This window comes from Terrapene carolina, unplaced genomic scaffold (assembly GCF_002925995.2).
Source record: "Terrapene carolina triunguis isolate 2854851 unplaced genomic scaffold, T_m_triunguis-2.0 Scaffold629, whole genome shotgun sequence".
Lineage (NCBI taxonomy): Eukaryota > Metazoa > Chordata > Testudines > Emydidae > Terrapene > Terrapene triunguis.
In genome coordinates this window covers 3992008-4015631 of record NW_020664980.1, presented here as the reverse complement: position 1 = coordinate 4015631, position 23624 = coordinate 3992008, and the positions used below count along the sequence as shown (strand labels likewise).

At 37.5% G+C, this 23624-nt stretch overlaps 1 protein-coding gene across 5 annotated transcripts in view; it reads right to left on the bottom strand.

Annotated features, from left to right (window-relative positions):
* NR3C1 (nuclear receptor subfamily 3 group C member 1) overlaps nt 1-23624 on the bottom strand; it is a 168233-nt gene that overhangs the window by 4890 nt on the left and 139719 nt on the right. For all 5 annotated transcript variants that reach the window (XM_026659410.2, XM_026659409.2, XM_026659412.2 and 2 more), the window contains exons 5-8: nt 19507-19785; nt 16133-16277; nt 3434-3564; nt 161-318 (exon numbers count right to left, since the gene is read on the bottom strand). In XM_026659410.2, the coding sequence (XP_026515195.1) occupies nt 161-318; nt 3434-3564; nt 16133-16277; nt 19507-19785 (713 nt within the window). The remainder of the gene's footprint in view (nt 1-160; nt 319-3433; nt 3565-16132; nt 16278-19506; nt 19786-23624) is intronic.

The window sequence follows — 23624 nt, the reverse complement described above, 5'->3', positions numbered from 1 at the left end:
ACAGTGTCCCTTTAACATGTACTCATTACAAAAACTTCAGAGAACAAAATATTTTATCTTAACCATTCTACGTGGTCTGATAAGTTCAGGTTCTAAGGGCATAGTACCTTTCCACAAACTTATCTATACAGAACATACAGAGCACATTTAAAAAACTTACATCATGCATGGAGTCCAAAAGTTTAGTCAGTTGATAAAATCTCTGCCAGTTCTGGCTCGAGTTCCCCTCTCTCTTCACTATGGCTTTCCCCAGCTCTTTGATGTACGTCATACGAATCTCATCAAACAGAGCCTGACTCTTCAGGCCCTCCTTGGGAACTGAAATATTGAAATTAACCTTTGAGATGTTACAGATCTCAGCTGGTTCTACTATACATGTGGTTATAAAAGTGCTCTTTTCACATTAATTCCATGATAAAATGGCAAAAGGGAATACAATCTGGGATTTATATTTTAATATGTATCTGGGCCTAAGCAGGACTTGTCCTGCAATTGCACTTCCTGACATCTCTGGGCCATTTGAGGTACAGATCTGGGCACCTAAACTGAGGGTAGGGAGCCTCTCTCTTCTGTGCTCTGAAAGCTTCTTCCCCTGGTGGGCTCAGACAGCCTGGATGAGGCAGCTGCTCGATTAGAATGCAGAGGAGATAAGAACTGGATGGGAGGTGGAGAGTAGATTCGGGAGAAAGAGCCTGGGAGTGAATTAAGGAGCTGGTGGAGGGAAGACTGGGGCAGACAGGGCAATGAGACTGGAAATGGGAGGGAGGGAAGAAGGGGCAGAAGAGACTGGGGAAGGAATGGTAGATGTGAAGGGGGGTACAGGAGCCAGTATGGGGAGTTTGGGGTTGGTATCCAGTGGGGCACGGGAAAGGCGGTGGGGGTAGGAGAGGAGACAGATCAGACAGGGAGGTAGTGTGTTTGTGACAGGAGAACTGGGACTGGCTGGGCAGAGCCCGGGACAAGGAGGGCAGACATTTTTGAAACACTCTTACAAAATATCTCATCCCCCTTTAGTGATGGCCCACACAGAGGATGACAACCTACTACTGCTATCAGTTACTCCATAAGTTCATGTGGCAGATATCTGCATGGTGAATCTAAATGTCCCAACCTGCTGATGACCCATGTATGTCAATATGATGCCATATGATGGAATATGGTTTTTCCAGTTTATTTTTTAAAAACCTAAGAAATTTTACACCCCCCCCTCCACTGGTAAAAGAGATTTATTAAGACTACAAAGTCAAGCACTCAAAAGTTAGGAAATGCTAGAGGTAAGGTTGTCTGTGGAAGCTTAATTTTGCCTGCTTGCGGAAACGCATCACGATACAGTCTTTAATTATATGAACACAATATTTTTCCACACAAACATTCCCTCATTCAGTGTAGTGTGGACCCACTTCATGGACGAATCAGGGCTGTGTAGTGAATAAAAATTGTTGACTGTAGGGCCCCTGCCTCATGTGTTTGCAGAAGTTGGAAGATGTAAAATGAATGAGACAGGAACTGCAGGAAGAGAAAGGATGGTCTCACAGTAAAGGTAGCCAAATGCTGCCCTGGGGAATTGGATTCTATCCCTCCTTCTGTCACAGAATCCCAATGTGATGATAGGCAAGTCACTTAAACCAATCTCTTCACAGGTGGTCACTAATTGGTGATCATTTCTGGGTACCTGACTTGAAACTCTGTGGTCTGATTTACAGAAGTGCTTATCATTTGCAATTGAAGTCAATGGGAGCTGTGTCTTGAACATACAAAGGGCTATGTTACAAGCTCTAAACATCAGGTCATAGGAGTCTCAAAGTGGATACTTTTGACCTTAATCCTCTCTGTACCACATCTGTAAATTGGGGCTAATGCGCCCCTCATCTCACAAGTGTTCTGAGAAAATAAATTCATTATTCTTTGTGAAACACTCAAATACCATAGTCATGAGTGCCAGAGAAAAGCCCATGAAGAAGTTAATAATTCTGTCTTCAGAGCAGGGTTTGAATAGTGTGGAGCAAATAAGGCATAGGGCCACACATAGAACAAAGAGAACAACAAAACATTGAAATAGTGGCACGTTAAGTGAGTGCTGTACCATTCTGTGCACTGAATGAGGTAAGAGTCCTGAAGGAAAATGAAAGACTATCGTAATGCATAAGCAAAAGGGAGCCATATTATGGTTGCACAGTGTACTTTAATACTGTCATCTCCTAGCTTCTTTGTGCTTTGCAACCTTAAGATTCTTTTAACAGTTTTTTGTGTTTTATTATACAGAGGAAACACGCAGTTATATGAACTACTATTTAAAACATATTATAGTAGCATCCATGAACCCCAATAACATATGAGCCCCATTCTGTAAGGTGCTGCACAGCCACATATGAAGGCATCATCTCTGTCCCTTACACACGAGCATACAAATCTGCAGTCAAAGTTGTAAGGTTTATGAAATGTGGATAACTTACCATCAATGTCATATGTAAATAAAACAAAAAACATGAGCCCAAATTACCCTCTAGCACATATTCACCTGCAGCAAGTGAGATCTTTGTCTCAGTTTGAAACAATGTTGCTTTGTGGGTTATTGCACATGGGATAAGAGATAGTACTGTTGCCTTCTCCCAATCTTGAATGATGATTCTGACGTGAAAAAGTTCTCAGAGGCCAAAAATTCTCAAGCAAAAGTTCTTTTGACAATGTTACCCTAAGACTCATTTTGAAAAGTGAAAAATCAATGAGACTTGGGTGCTTTTGAAAATTTACCGTTGACCTGGGGTTTGAAGCAGATTCTTTATTTTGTATAGAATAGCAGCATATGCATCACCTATAGGATGGTGTCTAGAGAATTAAGAAATGACTTGGTGTACATCCCCAAAGATTTGTGCTGTATATCCAAAACATTCAAGGAGTTTAAAGAGAGCTGTCAGATGGCTGTCTCATAACTTCAGTTTCAAAGGCCCCACAATACACGTAGAAGTGTGGAGCTGAGAGACTATGAATGCTTCCTTTCAAAAGAACCTTTGTCCCAGTTTTTGGGCTTGGAAGGCAAAGGCTGCACTGGGGTCCTATGCCAGGACACTGAGGGAAACTACTCATGGAATAGCTTGGAATTTTGCACACTGAAGATTCTTGCTTTGTAATCTTGGAACAAACTTGCATGCTGGACGTACAATAGTTTGAACATATAGGCTGCAATATCTTACCATTGAATAGGTTCTATTTAATAATATATCCAGTTACAATAATCAGAAGCAGTTTCCTTCAATAGCACCATGCAGTCATGTTGGAAGAGTAACATTTTTGCATAGTGCTCAGTAAGAAACTCAAACTTTGAGCTTTAACTCTGTGCCAGATACTTGCCATACCATCAACCTAATACACACGTACAATCTCATGATATTTGTAAGATTCATTCTTCACACAGATTTTGTAACTGGCCACTTACTTGTAGAGAGAAGCAGCAAGGTTTTCATGCAGAGATATTCTTCATATGACACTTGAAGCCGTGATAGCTCGTTGGCAACCATAAGCATATGTTTGCATTGGTCATACATACAGGGCAAATTCATTCTCTGCCTGAAAAATAACCACAAAAATCAATTAAGTAAAATGTCTAGCTCTCCATATCTTCATCCTAAGTGTAAAAAAGAAAAAGAAAAAAAAGATTCCTATTGTATGCACTAAAGTTTCAACAGAAGAATCTTCACTTTCAACAACTGGTGAATTCGTTTAGGACTACTGTTCTGCTAACTGGATCTACAGAGTGGCCTGAAAGTGAAGGGGGAATAAAGTATTAAAATCCCACTTTGTATGCCGAAAGACAAACCCAGTTTCACAACAGAAGCTTATTTAAGCCAGGCCATGCATTCAGTAACCTAGCAGTCCTACTGGTTGCCAAAAGACAACTTTTGAGATTTCCCCACAGATTTTCAGATTCAGTAGCTTTACGACAGGTTTCTCTTCCCAAGACTGGCAGTCCTACACATTTAACAGTGGTGATCCATTGGTTACCGTGAAATGAAATGACACACTAAGCTGGGATTTTCAAATGGGTCCAAGGGAGTGAGGTGTCCATATCCTACTGAATTTAATTGGGCACCTTGCTCCTTTAGGCTCCCAGGCCAAACTACCAATCTGTTCACCACTAATGACACCATTAAGGCTTTTTAGAACAACCTCCTCAGTTATAGTTTAGGCTTCAAAGCTACTTTATTACTAATTTTGCATCCTGTGATGTTCTCAAAGAGATGCCAAATCTAGTAGATATTTTTTAATACATACAGTTATAATCAGGTTTCTAAACATGGTTTAGAAAGTGAAGATGAAAAGCACCATGCTGGAATCAGTTTGGCTGACATACTATGTTTATGCATTTATCTTCTCACTCATTCTTTATGTCTAATGAAATCTGCATCAGGATGGGAAATCTCCTTCTTAACAATCCTGTTGTTTAGTTTCCCACCTGGCAATTACAATTCATTGCTGTGAATATGGATCTCACAGGATTACAACTTCAGGAGGGGAACAAGAACAAGAAACAGGACCACATCAACTCTGAAAGCGGGCGGGAGAGAGAGGCATAGAGGCTGCATTCACGCAAATTGTTGGTGGGAAAAAAAAGGGTGGGAGAAGATAAACAAAAAAATGATAGTACACAAGGTGAATTGTTTCAAATAGGGTGATTTTCTAATTTTTCATTGAGGTGTTAGCAGTTTTTTTTTTTAAACATTAAATGTAGTCTTCCTTAACACAGATCTTACTCTATTACTTTTCAATTTATAATCCAAGAGCTTCAAATCCCAATATAATATAACCTTATTCCTGAGGGAATTCTGTGCCATGCGCAAGCGTAGAATTAATGTCCTCCCACAGGATCCCCTCCTGCACAATAACTGATTCTGACAGGGAGGCAAAAGAAAGCCACGAGAGGTGTCACACTGCAATTACCCTTTTTGCCCACCAGGAGCTGAAAACCAAAAGAGGGCAGCCGGCTCACGGCCCAGAGCAGCCAGCCACAGAGACAGCCAGGTGAGGAGGCATGGGATATGGTGGGGATGGACAGACTGGGGTTCAGAAGAGCTAGTAGGGGGACAGACTGGGGCAGGGGCACAGAAGCTAGTGGGGTGAGAAAATCGAGCCGGGGCTGAATGGGAGTAAGGGTGCAGGGCCATATAGGGACAGAGGTGCAGGGACCCATGGAGACATGGGCAGCTATGCCTGTCTGAGTGGAGGTGCAGGACCACATGGGGACAGGGGCATTTGTGCCTGGCTGAATGGGAGAGACTAAGGGTCAGCCAGGATCTGCATGCAGGAGGCTCCTCATCTCCCTAACAATCCCCCACAAAAAACCTGTTCTATATTTCTCCCACCCATACCCAACAACTCGCCAGGTTCACTCCCAGGCTCCTTCCCAGCAATTACTTTCCTCTCCCTCTGTTACCCCTGTCTCGCCCAAGCTTTTGCACTGCTTCTGAGGGGTGCAGGAAATAAGTTTCTGCATTATAGTTTAAATGAATTATTACTTGACGTTCTGTAGTAATATGCCTTTAGTAAGGAATCTATTTGCCAAAAAAACATTTCCAGAATGTTTTTTGTTATCTGTATTGTAACAGAAATACTTGCTGACAGGTATTTTGGAGTGATTGTATTGTGTTATTTTGACAAATAAAATATGCAGAATTTTGCAGACTTTAAAATACTGTATGCAGAATTTTTAATTTTTGGCGCAGAATTCCCCCAGAAGTAAAACTAGGACTTGTGTATGAAATTTTCCCAATTTTTTTCAAAGCTGGGATCATTTTTCAGGTCTCCTTCCACTATCCCATGCAAGAGAAATATGCATTATACACTCACAAAAATGTTCAGGCCAGGAATTATCATTTAAAAAAAAAATGAATTGAAAACTAGAAGGCACATGCTTCTTCCACAAGGACACAATAAAAAAATACAGAAAGAATATGAACTGAGATGGGCAGTTTAAGAAATTGGTGACTGCACAGCAAGAAACATGGACCATTTAAAGACGATTATAAACAAATCTGAATAAAATTCTGGAAAACCCTATTTACAAATGCATGTTGCAGTACCATTTTTTGAACTATATTAAGACTACTATTTGTGTCATTTTCCTGTATCTATCCCTAGAAACTAAAGCCTAATGCCAGAGTTTAACCATCAAACAGCAGCTGAAAGAATACACAGTAATCTTACAAGGCATCGGGTCATATAGGGCTGGGAATAAACATTAAGAGACCTACCTTTTCTCTGGGATCTTGACATAAATCTACACTAAGTCTGCTAATTTTCTGCTGTCTCCTTCGGATATCAAACATTTTAAACTGAGTAATTGTAACACATTTTGTGACAAGGCTCAGCAATTTTCCTCTTATAAAATATTTCCATTTCTGGGCAGAAGGTTAAAATAAATATTATGAAACAGGCCAGTCTGTTATTTATTTGTATCTATTATAGATACACCCATCAGTAAATATCTGGGTGCCTGTACAAAGCCAAAAACAAATGTTAATATTACCAAAGCTACATAAAATGCACACTCTACAAAAAGAACAGAGTATAAACACACCCTACCTTCCTTCAGACAAGGCTAAGTAAACAGATGAGCTTTGCACTGTGTCCTGAAGGGCAACAGACAGGCTGTGTCAGAACAAGGGGAAAGCTAATTCAGTGGATGGTTCTCAATGCTAGGGAACAGTCTGGGAGCAGGTCCCAGACATTCCACTCTGAGATCTCCTGGCAGGAGAGCATCAGATGATCTCAGCTGCCACAGTGATGCACAGGGAGGAAGGAAAGGGACAAAAGGATTATGTACAAATGATGGAGCAGGGAACCAACCAAGAGGCAGGGCTCATGGGTTCTTTTCCACTGCTATCCCTTACGTATGGCCACACAGCAAGAAAGTAATTTAACGGCTTTGTGAATTGGTTTATCCACATATAAAATGGGTATAATACTTAATGATGGTACCTAACGTGGCCCAGTCTTTGGACAGTGCATGAAAAGCAACACATACTCAAAGTGCAAAGGATTTATTATTACGTAGGACACACAGTAAATGCAGAGGTCTGAGTGGGCATATACAGACATACCCCGAATAGCAATACGGTAATACAGATAGTGCTTATCCAGGTGACTGGTAACTACAGAGTAGTTGCATTGCAATTATAGTGTAATTAACCAGTGGTTTTCCTTTCCAGTATGTAATTACTGCCTGTTCTTATAAGTGGAGCATTAACTAGATGACTGCATTACTTAGTGAGGTTCTTGTTTTGATAGTGATTTTAAAACTAATATGAGTTAGGTCACTTTATTGTTTCTTATGAATCAATTATGTCTCATTCTCTTGATCAGCTACACTGCAAGGAAACAAACTGGGGAGTTATTTAACAATCAAGTACCTCAGTGTTTAGTCATCTGCCAATCTGATGCCATTGATATAGTAAAGAGGTACACCGTGTGTTTCAAACATAAAATAATGGGCTAGTCTCCAAAAGCAAGAACTGGATACTAATGCTTACAGGTCCAGAACTGTTGAGTTAGTGCTAATATCAGACATACACTGCCACTAGGAAATCCCAGCTCTCACTGCGTAAACTCTTATTCAAAGTGCGCTATCCGATATGCCTACTTTATTTTACAATGCCAGTAAAAAAACAACAAACCAGCCATACTGCATCTGGATGCCATATCTCCCATGTACAGAAAAAGTACATATGCTTTTATTAGACAGATTATGTCGTTACTTAGATTATAATGTTCTGTTTTAAAGACTGCCTTCTTTGAACAGATCTTAATAAAAATATATAGGATTTTGGAGTAAACTTTACACAGAATATACAACGCTAGTTAAAAATCTATGTAATTTACAGTTAAAGGGCACATGAGGTTTGCGTGGGACACAAGAGGGAGTTAAAGGCATGTGATTTTCAACATTCAATATGAGTCACTGAGCTCTATTAAATCTATGAAAGAATAAAATCAGTAAACAAGGTGCTGACACTGAACAACAGGCTATACTGATTCAACAGTCTGACGTACTAACAAATATTTTTTAAAGAAATTGTTCTGGGAATAAGAAAACTTGCCTTTTAAAAACATTTTTCAAAAAGCCAAAATACTTAGTTTTATTTTCTTTCCACTTAAATAATGCTTTATAGGGTATATAACACTATGGAGAAAATGAAACAGAAGAGCAGACCTCAAAGTTAAGAACAGAATGCTGCTGAAATGGTGAGCAGGCAAATGAGAATAGGAGATTCAAAACATGATTTATAGAAACCTTTTTATAAGGCCATGCAGTCATTACATGCCCTATACCACTTCATGGCCGCAAATGCATGTGATTTGCTGTTGCTTAATATGATTCATGTACAATTGGGAGGTCTTGATGTTGAAGACAATAGTTGAAATATGCTGACGTAGGCTCTGATATAAAGTGCGTATTGCATGGCAATTTTTGGCAGTAATGATACAGCACTATAAAATTTCACACTTTTACAGTCCCAAAATACTAAAACATGTCCTGGAGCTTAGGATATGGTGGGCTGCCAAGCTCCACCCCAGCTTTTAAAATGGGTCATATAAGCACATGCCATGATGGTGCATTTGTAAGCCAATACACACACACTTCGGATGTGTTCGATTTTACATTTCAAGATGTAATGTGATGCATTTGTTAAGCATTAAAATATTAATCCACCACAGAATATAGTTCCCACATGGGAAAAAAATTTAATATTTGATTTTGTACACTCTTCCCAGTGCTTTTTTTGGGGGGGTGGGAGGGGGGAAGAAATTTTGATTTCAACAGGTGCTAGGAATCTAGATGCTTTTGAAAATCCCAGTAGGTGGCTAGATACTTTTAAAAATCTGCCTCTTAATCTCTCTGTGCCTCAGTACCCATCTGTAAAATGTAAATAATACTCACAGGGTGTTGTGTGAATAAATACACTAAAGAAGCTCAGATATTATTGAGATGGGGGGGCAACGTATGAATAGCTGAGATATAAAGAACCATTTTCCAAAACATTCCGCACGGTTTACACATATTTAAATCCCTTATTTTTGGAATAGCATTAGCAGATAGTTTCTCTCCTTCAGGCACCATACTATTGATGAGCCTTTAAAACACAGAAATGGATTAGATAATAAGCACAAAATATATAAAAATATAAAATGTACCAGTCTGCATCTGTATAGCTAAAAAGCAGCTAAACAAACCCGGTTGTGTTTTTTCTTTATATTAGGTATTATTTCACAATTTTTGATATGCCCAAAAATCATACACTTGATAATATGCTAGGAGTAATATCAAATACTGATAAATTCTCTGAAGCCAGTTCAGCTTAGTAACTTTTCCTGTGCTTTACTGTTGCAGCAAATTTTGGTATTGACTTTATTCAGGAAGTAGTTTAAGATCTGCTCTATCATGTTGGTGTAAGAAAGATGTGATTTGATGATGTCCTAATCAATAACTTCAAATTATTTAAATAGTGTGATTGTTAACAGCTTGCACTCCCAATAAACATACTACTTTTAAATGTTGTCTGAGTGCAAACTGAGCTCCAGGGAGAAAGTATGTTAATACGGATTTCAGATTTCTCAGCTTAACTGCAGTAAAATAAATTTAAAAATTATTCTCATACCAGATATTTCTTGCTGAAAACTGCAACTGTGCAGATACCTTTAAAACATTATGCAGTGTAAAAATACTTCATAAAGACAGTCCCTCTGCCCTGGGGAACATACATTTAAATAGGATCCCTCCTCTACTCAGTCTCTGATTAAAAGTGTTGCAACAACTATAAAATTCAAGAAATATGTACATGGATGATGTAGTGTTTAGAGGTTGGAAATGTGAATCAAGAGCCAACAAAAATTCCTTGCTCAGCAACAGACTTCCTTTTTGACTTGGGTCACATCACTTATCCTTATTTTCTTGGTGGGGAACTAGGGAACTCAGAGGCTACCTCTTTCCTGCAGCAGATGGGTACTATGAGGCTAAATTTGTTGTTTCTAAGGTAACTAGAAATATTTGGGTGAAGAGCACTATTCATTAAAAACACTTTTCATTACTTGCATAAGTGCTTCAAGATCATAATTTCACACCATATTCTATAAAAACTGTTGTATGTTGTTTGTTGTTGTAATGAGTCTTAAAATCTATCACAAGAGCTTTTTTGACACAGTTTTATATGACTGAACAGATATAATCCATCCCATGTGGGTGAGTCCAAACAGCCCACAAGATCTTGCCAAATCTTCAGTTATGCAATACTCAGCTAAAAGAAAAGGACTATCTACTGAAATTAATTTCATCTAGTATGATCTGGATCAAGGAAAGGGGCAGACAATTCTATTTCAAGTAGGGAAAGTAACTAGTGAATCAAAATTTGTCCGTGTCTGAAATTAAACATATTTGAGGCCAAAGACAGATGATTATTTTTATTGTTGCCAATGGGAAATGTTGTGCAATATAAAAGGATGGGAGTATGGAAATGCTGTGGGCTATTCGCATGCCTCAAGATGGAAAGCTCAAGCAGCTCCTATTTCCTAATCTTTTTCTTTTCTTGTTAGAATTCTGCAACATTGCATGGGAAGTCAGAGTTCTGGTGCAGAATTCCAATGCCTATGTTGCTGCATTGAAATAGTCTACTCCTAATCCATTTTGCTTAGCTAGGAGATAGTCAGATCAAACACTAGATACACGATCCTGTTACCACAGCTAATAATGATTAAGTGCCTGATTCACTGGGTACTGAACACCTCCTCACAGGTGCTGAGAGCCTTCAACTCTAAGCATCACACCCTAAAACAGCAGTATTCACAAAGAACAATTAATACATTTCTCCCACTATACAGTATACTAAAAATTGCTAAGTCAATGCTACACTATGGAGAGTTTTGATAATACTAAACAGTACTTTTCATTTTCAAAGGATTAAATATTAGGTAATTAATTTAAAATGTCTGGAAATGTTAAGACCTGGTTCTCCCAACAAATGAAGCTTATCAATCTGCCTTGGATTGTGATTCTATTCTATTACACAGGTTAAGCATGGTTGAGTCTGGTTCATACTTGGATAAGAGACCTTCAAAACACCCCTAACTTCAACAGAAAGTGATGTTAGTGATTCAATAGACAGCAGTCTTCCCTTTGAGTTAGTACTGAAAACAAAGCCCCAGCATGGTATTAAGGGATGCTATGCTTCAGTTGGTGTCATCTTTTGGGTCACATGTAAAGAAGAGGCTGTGGCCACTTGTGTTTTTTAAAAATCCCAAGGAATTTTTTGCAGGTATACGGATATTACCCCGATGTGCTAGCCAAAATCACTAGCTTTGGTAATTATATTCTGTCTACAATGTCCGAAGTTATCCTTGTAGTCTTAGTTGAATATGATATTCTTCATTTCCTGTCTTATAGCAGTTGTGCATTGTTTTTGTGCACTATTCGATAGTTGCCATGCTTCACTCAGAAATGCCTACAATTTACTGACAAGTAACGTGTGAGAAATTTCAGCCAGGAAGGTAATTTTGGCGAATATGTAACACACTGAAAATAAGAAGTTAGAATGAAAGTGCCAATCTGTACAATGCCACTAGCCCCACGCTAATTTCATCTCTCAGTATATGTGCTTTACTCAAAATTAATGAAGTTGTATATTCAAACAATATTTCAAGATTGTAACTAAATTATGGAAATAAATTAGTTATGTCAGAGAATTAACCATAGTTAATAATTTATCACTCAGATTGTACGCTCCTTGGAGTCACACGGTCTTGTCTGTAAAGATTTACAGCACTATATTAAATAACAGCAGCTTTCAGAGGTAAAGCATTTTGTGCACATTAGATGGTGTTAATCCCATTAACAATAGTATCAGAATAATCAACCACATGAAGGTTGCAGCTATTCAACAAAGACATTCAAAATATTTTAATATATAAACAAAGTGAGAAGGGCAAAAATCCAAGGCTTTTACAACATAATTACTAAAAGGAATGATAAAAGTTTACAAAGGGCAAGACAAATATTTACATCAAAAAATGAAATGGAATGCACACATGAAAAGATATTTGAAACACAAATGGCCAATCATATAGAAAATAAAAGGATTACTGGCTCCTCTCAGCAAACTAAAAACAGGACTGGAGAGAAATTCTTTAACAATGTCATATTTTCTGCTTCTACAGTGCCTTCTATCCAAGGATCTCAAAGTACTTTAACTGCACTAAACAAGTCTCAAAACACCCCAGTGAGGTGGATATTATACCCATTTTAAATATGGGGAAATTGAGGCACGGTTTAAGAAGCCACTTCTGCTCACAGGGAAATCAAAAGTCACATGGACTTCAATGGTGCAGGATCTGGCACTAAGTGTTTTGTCCAGGGCTACATAGCAAATGTGTGGCACAATCTGGATGAGGATCCAGATTTTCTGACTCCCAGTACAGGGTGCCTTTAACCGTGTAAAGCAGCACAACTTCTTATGCAATGGGCACAAAGTTCAATTGTAAAGCCAGGATTAGAAATCAAAACTTAGAAATTAGAGTAAATACAAATGAGCAAAACCACACTGACTTTCATAGCTTCACTGGCACTTTCAGCCCTTTACAAAATATTGCCATTAAAATAGTGATAATGATAAAAAAAGTTTAGTGGCTCTATATTTTGAGCACCCTCAATGTACCAATATTTCATAGTTTGTATGCCACAAAGGGGATGATGTTTGAGTTCATGAATAAAAGAGAAGCCAATTTCACATTTTTCATAGTAAACCCTCACATTTACTTTAAGTCTGCGGATGGTTAAATTGAATCTTGGACTGTTCTGGCCAGCAACCTCAAAGAGTTATATTTACAGACTGCTTCAAACAATCGAGTCAAGAGACTTTTAATTAAAATGTCACAAAATATATTGTAACAAGAGTAAAAACCCCCAAGAAGACAAAACCAGTAAAGAAGCACAAAACCAATAAAGAAGCTGAAATGACTAATAAAAGTAAAGCTATAGTGCAGATTTAAGTTATTTTCTTGTCCTGAAAGACAAATATTTATATGCTCAAAAGCAACCAACAAGCAGTCATACTGTAATCTATAAAAAGTAACAGTGCACACTGGAAAAAGCAAGCTAGCAAATAAATTAGTGCCCTGATAGTTCATCCTCAGAGTCATTAGTTTGAACAGCTAAGATCAGATGTTTTTATTATACGATTGGCTCATCTTGACTTCACATTCATCCTGGGCATTATTTTAGCATAGTGATGTCACCTCTGAAATCCATGTGCATAAGGGCCTAAATTTTCAAAAGTAATGAGCACCTGCAGCTCTTTCTGCCTTGAACTGAAGTTGGGGGTGCTAGCTACTTCAGGAAATCAGGCTCTAAAGCTTATAGTTTTCTTGTTTGGGAATACAACAGAGAAAGTGACTTAATCAAATTAGGTGCTAATATGCTGCATTAGGAGTTCTGTAATTTGTTTTCTCCCTGGCTAGTGAACAAAATACATATCCTGCCTCCAGTTAATTTAGGACACGTTTAGACAACATGATAGTAAGAATGCCTGAGACCTATACTAGTATCACCGGAGCTGCCACAATGGAAGATTACCTGCAAGAACTACCGTAGACTATTTTGACAATTTCTACTCCGTGGAAGAAATAGGTTTTAAAGGTGAGCTAAAGGGGATGGTCCCACTGAGATCCATCTAAAGGAGAAAGACGGCGCCTATCAGCCTTGCAAGCAAGTTACCAATTGTCCTGTAACTTCTGAATATTTTGGCATTGTTTAGAAGAAACCAAATGGTGTTAGAAATACCACACACACATTAGTCATAAATTGGTTTTAATCAACTCAAATGAATGGGCAGCAGCACAGTTTCTTAAATCAGCCTCCCTGTTTCTGCTTTAGCTTTTCTATCAAACACAAGCAACCTCCTCCTCCTCAGCCTCAAGTTCTCTAATCCAACAAGACTCAAACCCATATGAAAGGGTTAAAAAAATTAAAAAAAGTAAGTATTTAAAATCTTACCTTCAGAAGAGTCCAACAATTCAGTAGAGAGCACCTACCCCCAGAATGTTTTATTTAAAACTAAATACAATAATACAGTTTGACTTGGATGCACAAAGTTGTGTTTCCTATAGAAAAAAGGCTCTACCCCTGTTATGTTACTTACCTAAAAAGAGAGGATGGGAGAATTAGTGTTTGAAGGCACACAGTGCTAATCAAACACTATTTATCATAGTTACTATTCATCTGTTAGATATTTACATGGCATTCCCTCACCATAATATCTAAGAAATGGTCCTATCACCCCTTACCCAGGGGAAGATTAAGCTCATGTGGCAGAGGAAAGCAAGAACTTAATTAAATTCTTTAGTGGCAGAAACTTTTAACACTCTCAACTTATTAGGATGAAGGGGATCACTAATGTAAAAGAGCAGAACGGATGTGTGTCAGACCACTATCATGCCTTCCTAATAGTTTCTGGCCCAGCCTTCAAACAGTATATTTTGGAAATTGTTTTGGTTTTGTGATTTATATCTCTTTATGCTTCTCTCTAGAACCATTAAGATGAAAATATTAATATACATATGTATTTAAAATACATCAATATTATGTTAGATAAACTGATTTACTTGATTGACCAAATAGCCTACCTTGAAGCCATGCTAATCTGTTGAGTAACTAATGTGATTTATACCTTTTTTCCCCACTGACCTACCCAACTAGTTTTTTCCCCTTCCATGATTATGGACTTTCAGTGAATGGCTTGATTTTTTACCGTCTTTTAAAAAAATTAAAACCAATGTGCCACACTTTACAAGACAGCTCATCTGTATTCAAACTAAACACTGAAAAAGCAAAAAACAAATATCTTTAGACACACCAAGAAGCTGAATTTTATTTGAGTTTGAGTGGTGCTACAGTGAACTAGAAAACTTGTAGGAACTATTACAAAGATAAAGTCTTTTGAAAACATGTACCCACAGAACATATACATTTGTTTTGAAATAAAGCTAGTATGTACACCCAAATCTGATTTTTAAACCACACCAATTGTTGTTCTGCATTTTATCATCAAAATATCAAAAACTAAAAAAGTTAGAACTAAGTTAGAGGTAAAGCCTTATGTTATCTTTATATTATCTACGGTATGGGCCCGACTCTCTTCTAGACCAATGTTATATGCTAGTGTAACTCCACTGTCTTAACTGGATTTGCTCACAATTTACACAAAAGCAATCAGAAGAGAATAAGGCCCCATAAGTGCAAGAGAAAAAAAGTCCAAATGCTCTAGCAAACTACTCAAAAAAATGCACAATAAGAACAATCAATGTTTCCTGAAAATGGGTAAAACTGGTTAGAAAAGAACATTATCCTGGGCACAGGATTGGTCTATAAACTGACTTTCTGCAATCTGCAGTTTTACAGTAGTTTACTATTAGGGAGTTCGAAACAGAACAGCTGTGGAATTACAAACAGCAATCCATGGGCCTACTTGTACAATAAGGGTGACACAGAAGCATGATTAGCTACACAAATTCTTTAAATTGTGTTTTGTAAAATTCTTTTTTTTTTAATGGGTTCAAATTGAGCAAACATTTTAACTATATACCAGCAACTAGATTAAGAGCACCATAAATGCCACCAACTGATTTAACTGATCAGGTCAGTGACAATGACAGTATTATTGTTTAGCAGTTTACACCATTTGCCAGTCTTCTTTTTTCGACAAAGAACTTTAAGAGAAATACCCTGTTAGCATCATTTTTTCCTGAACCTTTAGAACTAATTATTGTAATGAATAATGCAGGTGCATCAACAAAATAGAATCCATCCATCCACCCACCCACTCTCACCCACACTCTTCCACACAGAAACAAACTTTCAGCTAGTTCTAAAAGGCCATTACTTCAGTTGACTTATTTAAAAGCATACATATCATGTGCTAAAAGGAAACTGATTTACAGGCAAAATGTCAGTACAGTGATTCTTTGCACAACTTTGTTACCTAGTGACATACAGTAGTAGGATTTACTCTATAAAAATACTCTTATGGCAGAAAAATGTTTCAGGGAGTTTAATACTGCTCTGGCATATGGGGAAAATGACTCATACACTACTTACTCATTAATAATCAGATCTGGTGCAAAACACAGCAGGTTTCCATTTGACTGTTTATATGACCTCCATCCTAGAGCAAAAGCCATCAGGAACATCCATGAGTACTGCAGAAGGGTCATTTGGTCATCCAAATGTAAATTTCGGAAACCTAAAAAAACCAAAATATAACAGTATAGGCAGTGAACAAGTCATGCTTAGGAAATGCTCCTTTTCAAATCTATCAAACAAATAATCAGTACAAATAAAGTGTATTTATTCATTACACAGCAGTATTTTAAAATGTATTTCATATTATTTTCTTTAGTTGTGGTGGTCCATGTAGACTCGAAGACATCAAAATTGTGTGTCGAACTGCAATGAACAGATATAATCAAGTACTTATGTATTTTATGTTGTTAGATGCTAAATAATCTGATCTAACTAAAAGTGCATCTGTATGCTGAGAAAGAACAAATTGCACTTGTGGTGGTAGGGAAGATGAAGACGGGAGATTAGAAAAACTAACACAGTGTCTCTTACCTGCAAATTCTTGCTGTTGATCAAAGTAATATACAAAACTTCAGCATAATTTTAAAGTTACCAAGATTACATTCAGCTGCTTAGCATACGACTGTAATGAATCCTTCATTAGCTTAAAATTTTTTTTGCCTATGAAGATGAAACCGTACCCACCCATAGGACCCAACTTAATGTGGTTATAGTCACAATCTCTTTGCCAGTCTTCAGACTTTGAAAGTCTTTAATATAACTAAATTCTTGAGCTGGTTTGAATTTGTGGCCTTACACAGTTTTAATTACACAAAATACAGAAATGTACTGAAAAGGATAAGTAGCGGAAAAGATAACGTTTATACCTTACTTTTAAAAAATATTATATATTATTCCTGAGTACATATACACCCCTAACCTCCAGGTGATTGTTTCCTCCTGGAAGAGTGTGTGTCACTTGGCGATCTCTTGAAAAGTACTACAGAAATCAGAAGGGAGTGTAATATTAAAAATTCAGAAAATGTTTTTTTTCCATGTAACTGGAAATGAAGATGAATGAAAAATATCCTACAAATGATGACTAATTAAGTTAATTTATTTCCTCATAAGCAGACAACACTGGTTCAACTGTCTTGTGTAAATATTACAGTAACTTTCGACTGAAGTCCACTGGCTTTATTTTAAACTGTCTCTTATTCAACAGTAATTTTACACAGTAGTCACAAATCATAGAATATGTACCACATTACTCATCGTCACTAACTGCCTGTAACATTATAGCAATATACAGAATGAACATGGCCAACAAAAATAATGAAGAAATATGTTATATCTTAAAATTGCTCCCCTGAGCAGATTTAAAATGTAGGCAGCTTTTAATCTACAGTGGTAGCTCATGTCAAGCCCTGGCTGCTTTTAACAAGATTTTCTGCCACACTGAGTCCTTATCAAATTTAGATTCAAGTTGACTTTATTTAACGTCATCAAATACTTGACATCCCAAAAAGGTCACTTCAGTTCTATTTCCCTAAGATGTTTAAAATGATAATATCTGGTGAATTAATATGCCCAAATTATACAGCCTCTCAATCTGGTCTACTTCAAAATAAAGGCAGGCAGCTTTGAAGGTTGGAAAACCCCCCTCCATATTGCTATTTTAAAGACATTAGTAATACTGTTTAGAACTCATTTCAAAACTATTGGGTCAAACCCCGAGGTCCTTGCTCGGGCAAAATTCCTCTGAGGTAAAAACTTCAGGATACAGCTCTTCTTATTTTCTATACATTTGTTTCATCATTCTTTATTGTTAACTAACGATACTAAGGCTAACAAAATGATCTTTGTTCCTTATCAGTTCCATCTGCTTGCCTTGTTTATTTCCCACCTGAGGCAATAGTCCTCTGGACATCAAACATTTCCACAGCAACTAACTGATATCCCAAATGGAGGACTACTATGATTTCTGCAGGGGTGCAAGAAATCGGAGTAAGTAAACACAATAAAATGAAAGACTGTTGTGAAGAAAAGCTTTAGTGATAGATTGATCAAGAAAAGGAAGATAAAAAGGCCTGGTATGATCAGAACAGTTACTAGTAGTAATATTATTATTAAATAATAGAGTGGCCTTTCAAGAAGTATCATCTTCTGTAAGATTAAGAGCTTGTCTACCTGGGGAAATTAACTAGAATAGTTCCTCATGTGGACACACTAATTCAGAATAAAAAGTGTGCTTTCAAAGCTAACTGTTTATCCTGGAATAAAGTCACTTTTATCCCAGAATAGATAGCATCCACCCAGCAGTTTTGTTATGTTAACACCTTTACTTCAAATTATTTTCCCAGCGTGGACAAGCCATAAGGGACATTTCAATCTCCCTATTCCAGCATAAATGTTTGAATCTAGTCTTTTCTTGCAACTCCAAATAGGTGAGACCATCGTGTAAAATGAAATGGCAAGTTACATTACATCTTTACTTACGTGTACATTGTACGTCACTCTTTAGATTTATTTATGGAAAAGGGTGGCTAATACCACTGCCTAGAGCCAAACACAGCAGAAGCAGGTGTGACAGTTTTCCTGTTTATAGCTCTCTCAGATGCTCAATGGCACCACATTTCAGTCTGTCCGAGGACCATGCAATAGGATGCTATGCATGATGTCGGAATTTGAAGACTCATTTTAGCTACCTGTTTCCTGACATGAAAGAAAGCCAAAGCAAGCTGTAAATACAGCATCCTTACTGACTCTACAAATGGGAGGCATACTGGCAATTCTCTTTTAAAAGTCCCATGTAACACAACCAATTTTGTGGAAGCAGCTAGGGTGCCTGAAGGAAAATGGAATATCAGGCTTTGCTCCTGGCCTTGGATTAGAGATGGCAATGACTGTTCGCATTCAGGTAGGAAGGATGGGCAGAGTGACAGAAGCGTAAGGACAAAGCGGCTATGGAGACAAAAAGATACAGGACAATTCAGTTAAGGAGAAGGGGATCAGATAGGTTGCTCCCTGAATCATGGGAACCCTCTTGCTAAAAATTAATAACGAAGCACTACATTCGAAACTGCTGTGGAAACAGACCCAGGAACACTTCTCTTTTTCTGTGTTAGAGTTTTTTAAAAACTGTTCATGTGGTGTGTATGTTTTATCACACAGGGACTGAAGAGTCCAACCTAATTTAACCTCAAATTGTAATCCAAAGAAATCAAAAAGAGATTTTGGGTCTGTTTTATGTCTGTATTGTTGATAGGTATTTGAAACATAATTTATCTAAGATATTAATCAATAAGAGTTAGTCCAGAAAGGTATTAAAGGAAACGGTCAAAGTAAAAGATAAAAGACTATAATTTGGAACAAAAACTGACATCTTTTACCAAACATCTCTGTATTACCTGGTATTGCCTTTGCCCATTTTACTGCAGCTACCACTTGCCGTCCTCCTAACATGTTGAGAGTTGACATTATACGCCATGTTGAGTCAGGTAGCGTACTGTCGTAGCCTGAATACAGAACCTCCGGCTCAATGACTTCCAGCAGGGAAACCAGGGTAGGGGTTAGCTGCGGCAGAGATGCAGGAACTATACTCTTGCTTACTGGACTTTCAGAAGCATCCCTCGCTCCTGTCACATTGGACTGCTGAATTCCTTTGATCTTCTTCTTCGTTTTTCGAGCTAGGGAAGATTTTAGAAATTACATGTAAATTAAGTAAAATAAGGAATCTACACAGTACAAAAAATATAAGATAGGAAGTGCTACTCACACAGGGAATACTCCTTTTTCTTTAGATTAGTCATTGGCAACTTAAAATATTTTTTCATAGGTTTTTGTAAAAATTTGCATCAGTGAAAGCTAAATCCCTGTTGTAAACTGATTTATCTCAGAGATGTGTAAGAAAGGAGAAGTCACGTTAATGTATCAAAGATGCAGAAGAAGGCAGACAGACTAATGTGGGGTCTGCAAACCGTATTGGGTGTGACCGCTGGATTTCAATGAGACTTCTCATCATACTGAGCCGCACTTAGTACTGTTTGCAGGATTGGGCACTTTATCATATGCTGAATATGTGAATTACAGAAAACACACAGAAGAAAGGAAAACTGTATTTTATAAATAGGATGCTACTGAATACTCAGAGCCAGGGAAAACATTTTTGGGGGATGGCACTGGGCAAGAGAAGAGAATTTTCTCTGGCAATCTTCCTGCAAACAAATTATTGCTGCAGTAATTAAACAGTAAATAAAATCCATGTGATATACCAGATAAAAACAGCATAAGCATCACATTGACAGAAATGTCACCTCTAAAATAGAAAGATTATTTATTAGTGCATCACAAGTAACTGAGTCTCCTGCTTCCCTTTTGACTCCCCAGAATGCAGCCTGCCAACCGTGTAGATTGTTTAGTAAATTTTTTGCAGTACAGGAAATGAAGTGACAGACCATTCTTTTCTGAAGTCTGCATCTTGGTCCATACAGGAGTCCCACAGATACACCAACAGCACATCATAATGCCACTTGTGTAACTTCTAAGAGGGGGAGGGACATAATTTCTGTCCGCTTATAATTTGACTCACCACCACTGCAGAGTAACATAAAATACAACACAGATCTAATATGAAACTGTTGTTTTCTCATTTAATTGTGTCCGTTCCATTGTCCAGATGATTATGAATTGTGGATTATGACAGAAATTGTCTCAATTACCATTTTGAAAGCGTACAACGATATAAAAAGATGCCACAAGCGCAAGTCTGATCTGCCATGAATGGCAAATGAACACATAATACAGAGCCTGCCTAGTTATTCAAAAACCTCAGTTTTAAATTTAGTAACTTTTCAATTATTTTATTTCTACCCATGCTGTAAGTAACATAAGTTTGCCAAGGACAGACAAGTTACTTGCACTGAATATTGGAAGTAAATTGATATTAGTTTTAAAAACATTGCATTACCATACTAAATGTCTACAGAACAAAACTTAAGGATATGTGATACAAGTGGATAATTTTATTATGTCTTCACGCCAACTAGTGCCTTGATTATAACTAATGCATTATTAGAAAATGTATCCGATAACTCAGTAATTTTACAGTTTCAAATTTTTGGAGGTAATATATACTAAAAAGAAATTAAATGAAAAAATATGTTACAGCAACGGTATGGCAGGTGTTACAACAGAATAAAATTCAGAAAATGCAAAAGTTTAGATTTATAATATGATGGATATACTGTGGGAATGGAAAAGACTTTTCATTTTGTAAATGAAAAATAGTTTCATACACTACACATGGTCCAGAATCCCCTTTGTGGTTTACAATCACATTTTCTTATTTTTTTAAAATGCTCTCTCGTCTGCTCTTTAAAAGGCCCAAAACAAACATAACGGCTTGATCTTGCAAAAATAAAGGGCCACAATTTTACTACACTGGTGTAGAGTTACTTACCTGAATAATCCCACTGAAGTCAGCAATACTACTCAGGGTGGATAATTTATCAGTGTAAGTAAGGGGTTCAAAATCTCTCTCTTATGCAAGTGAGTGAGTGCAAGTGTTTACAAATTAGGCATAAGTGACCATCTGGACCAGGGGTCTGCAACCTTTCAGAAGTGATGTGCCAAGTCTTCATTTATTCACTCTAATTTAAGGTTTCGCGTGCCAGTAATACATATTAACGTTTTTAGAAGGTCTCTTTCTATAAGTCTATAATATATAACTCAACTATTGTTGTATGTAAAGTAAATAAGGTTTTTAAAATGTTTAAGAAGCTTCATTTAAAATTAAATTTAAAATGCAGAGCCCCCCGGACCAGTGGCCAGGACCCGGGCCGTGTGAGTGCCACTGAAAATCAGCTCGTGTGCTGCCTTCGGCACACGTGCCATAGGTTGCCTACCCCTGATCTGGACAATAAAGTGAAATTGACAAAACACAAATTGTCAAAAGCCCAAAGTCAACAAGAGAAATATATAATTTCCTACAATTTTTCAGTTCTGATATTTCAGAGTGTTGCTTAGTATGTGAGGTAATATAATTTTCAAAGAGAAGCGTGATTTTTAAGTTGACTGAGTCTATTTAAGTAACAGCTGAGAATTGGAGTTAATTCTACAAGTTCTGCAATTTTTTTTTTTATACCATGATTTTCTACTGTTCCAGATGCAGAAGCAATGCTTTACAGGAGGATTTATCTATGTACAAATGAACAAGATATTTACAATCTCTCTCATGCAAATTATTCCAGCAGCAACCTCTGTGCTTGTCAGGCTAAACAAGTAAAATGTATAGTGAAGCAACAAAGGGGAGCAGTTAGGTCAGGGGTCGGCAACCTTTCAGAAGTGATGTGCCGAGTCTTCATTTATTCACTCTAACTTAAGATTTCGCGTGCCAGTAATACATTTTAACGTCTTTAGAAGGTCTCTTTCTATAAGTCTATAATATATAACTCAACTATTGTTGTATGTAAAGTAAATGAGGTTATTAAAATGTTTAAGAAGCTTCATTTAAAATTAAATTAAAATGCAGAGCCCCCCCTCCCCCCAGGACTGAGGCAGTGTGAGTGCCTTTGGCACGCGTGCCATAGATTGCCTACCCCTGAGTTAGGTACTGCTCCTGTGTAAAAAAGATAACACTTCTGAACACAGAGGCCTGGTCTACACGGGGGGGGGGGGGGGGGGGGGGGGGGTAGGGGAGGGGCAGAAATTGATCTAAGTTACGCAACTTCAGCTAAGTCAACGTACTTAGATCTACTTACCGTAGTGTCTTCACTGCGGTAAGTCGATGGCTGATGCTTTCCCGTCGACTACGCCTGCGCCTCTTGCCCTGGTGGAGTACTGGAGATGGGACAGCACTCGGTGGTCGATTTATCGTGTCTAGACTAGACACGATAAATTGACCCCCACTGGATTGATCATTGGCCGTCGATCCAGCGGGTAATGTCAACAAGCCCAGAGTCACTCGTTCTCTCATTTATAACTTGGTTATCTGATGCATCGTTTTTCCTAGTGTTTCATGGACATGCTTGTCAATACACAGTATTATTCAGGTCAAGTTTTTAATTCCAGTTTTTGTGAGTTTTTAGGGGAAATGTTACAATAATCTTTTACAATCAAGAAAGTATTTTTTCCCTCCCAACTCTTCAATATTTCAAGAATGGTTTAACAGATTTTATTCAATTTCTCCCAAAAAATAAAAATGCATTTTTCATCTTTTCATCTGACACCAAGCATGGCACAATTCCAGTGTACAGATATTTGTGTAAGAGTAATAATAGACATGAATATTCATAAATAACGTCATAAAAAAGCAGGAGATGGGGAGGAGAAAATAATGGAAATCAATTTTGCAAACTTAGCTATGGGTAACCCCAAAAAGATGTTATAATTATTTTTTATCTAGAACAATTTCAGAAATTACCACATTACAATTTTCAACCATTTTATCACAGTTTAATCCTAAAGAAAATTACACACAAAAACTACATTGAAAGAATGTTATTAAGGTTCCATGGTCAAGCACTCA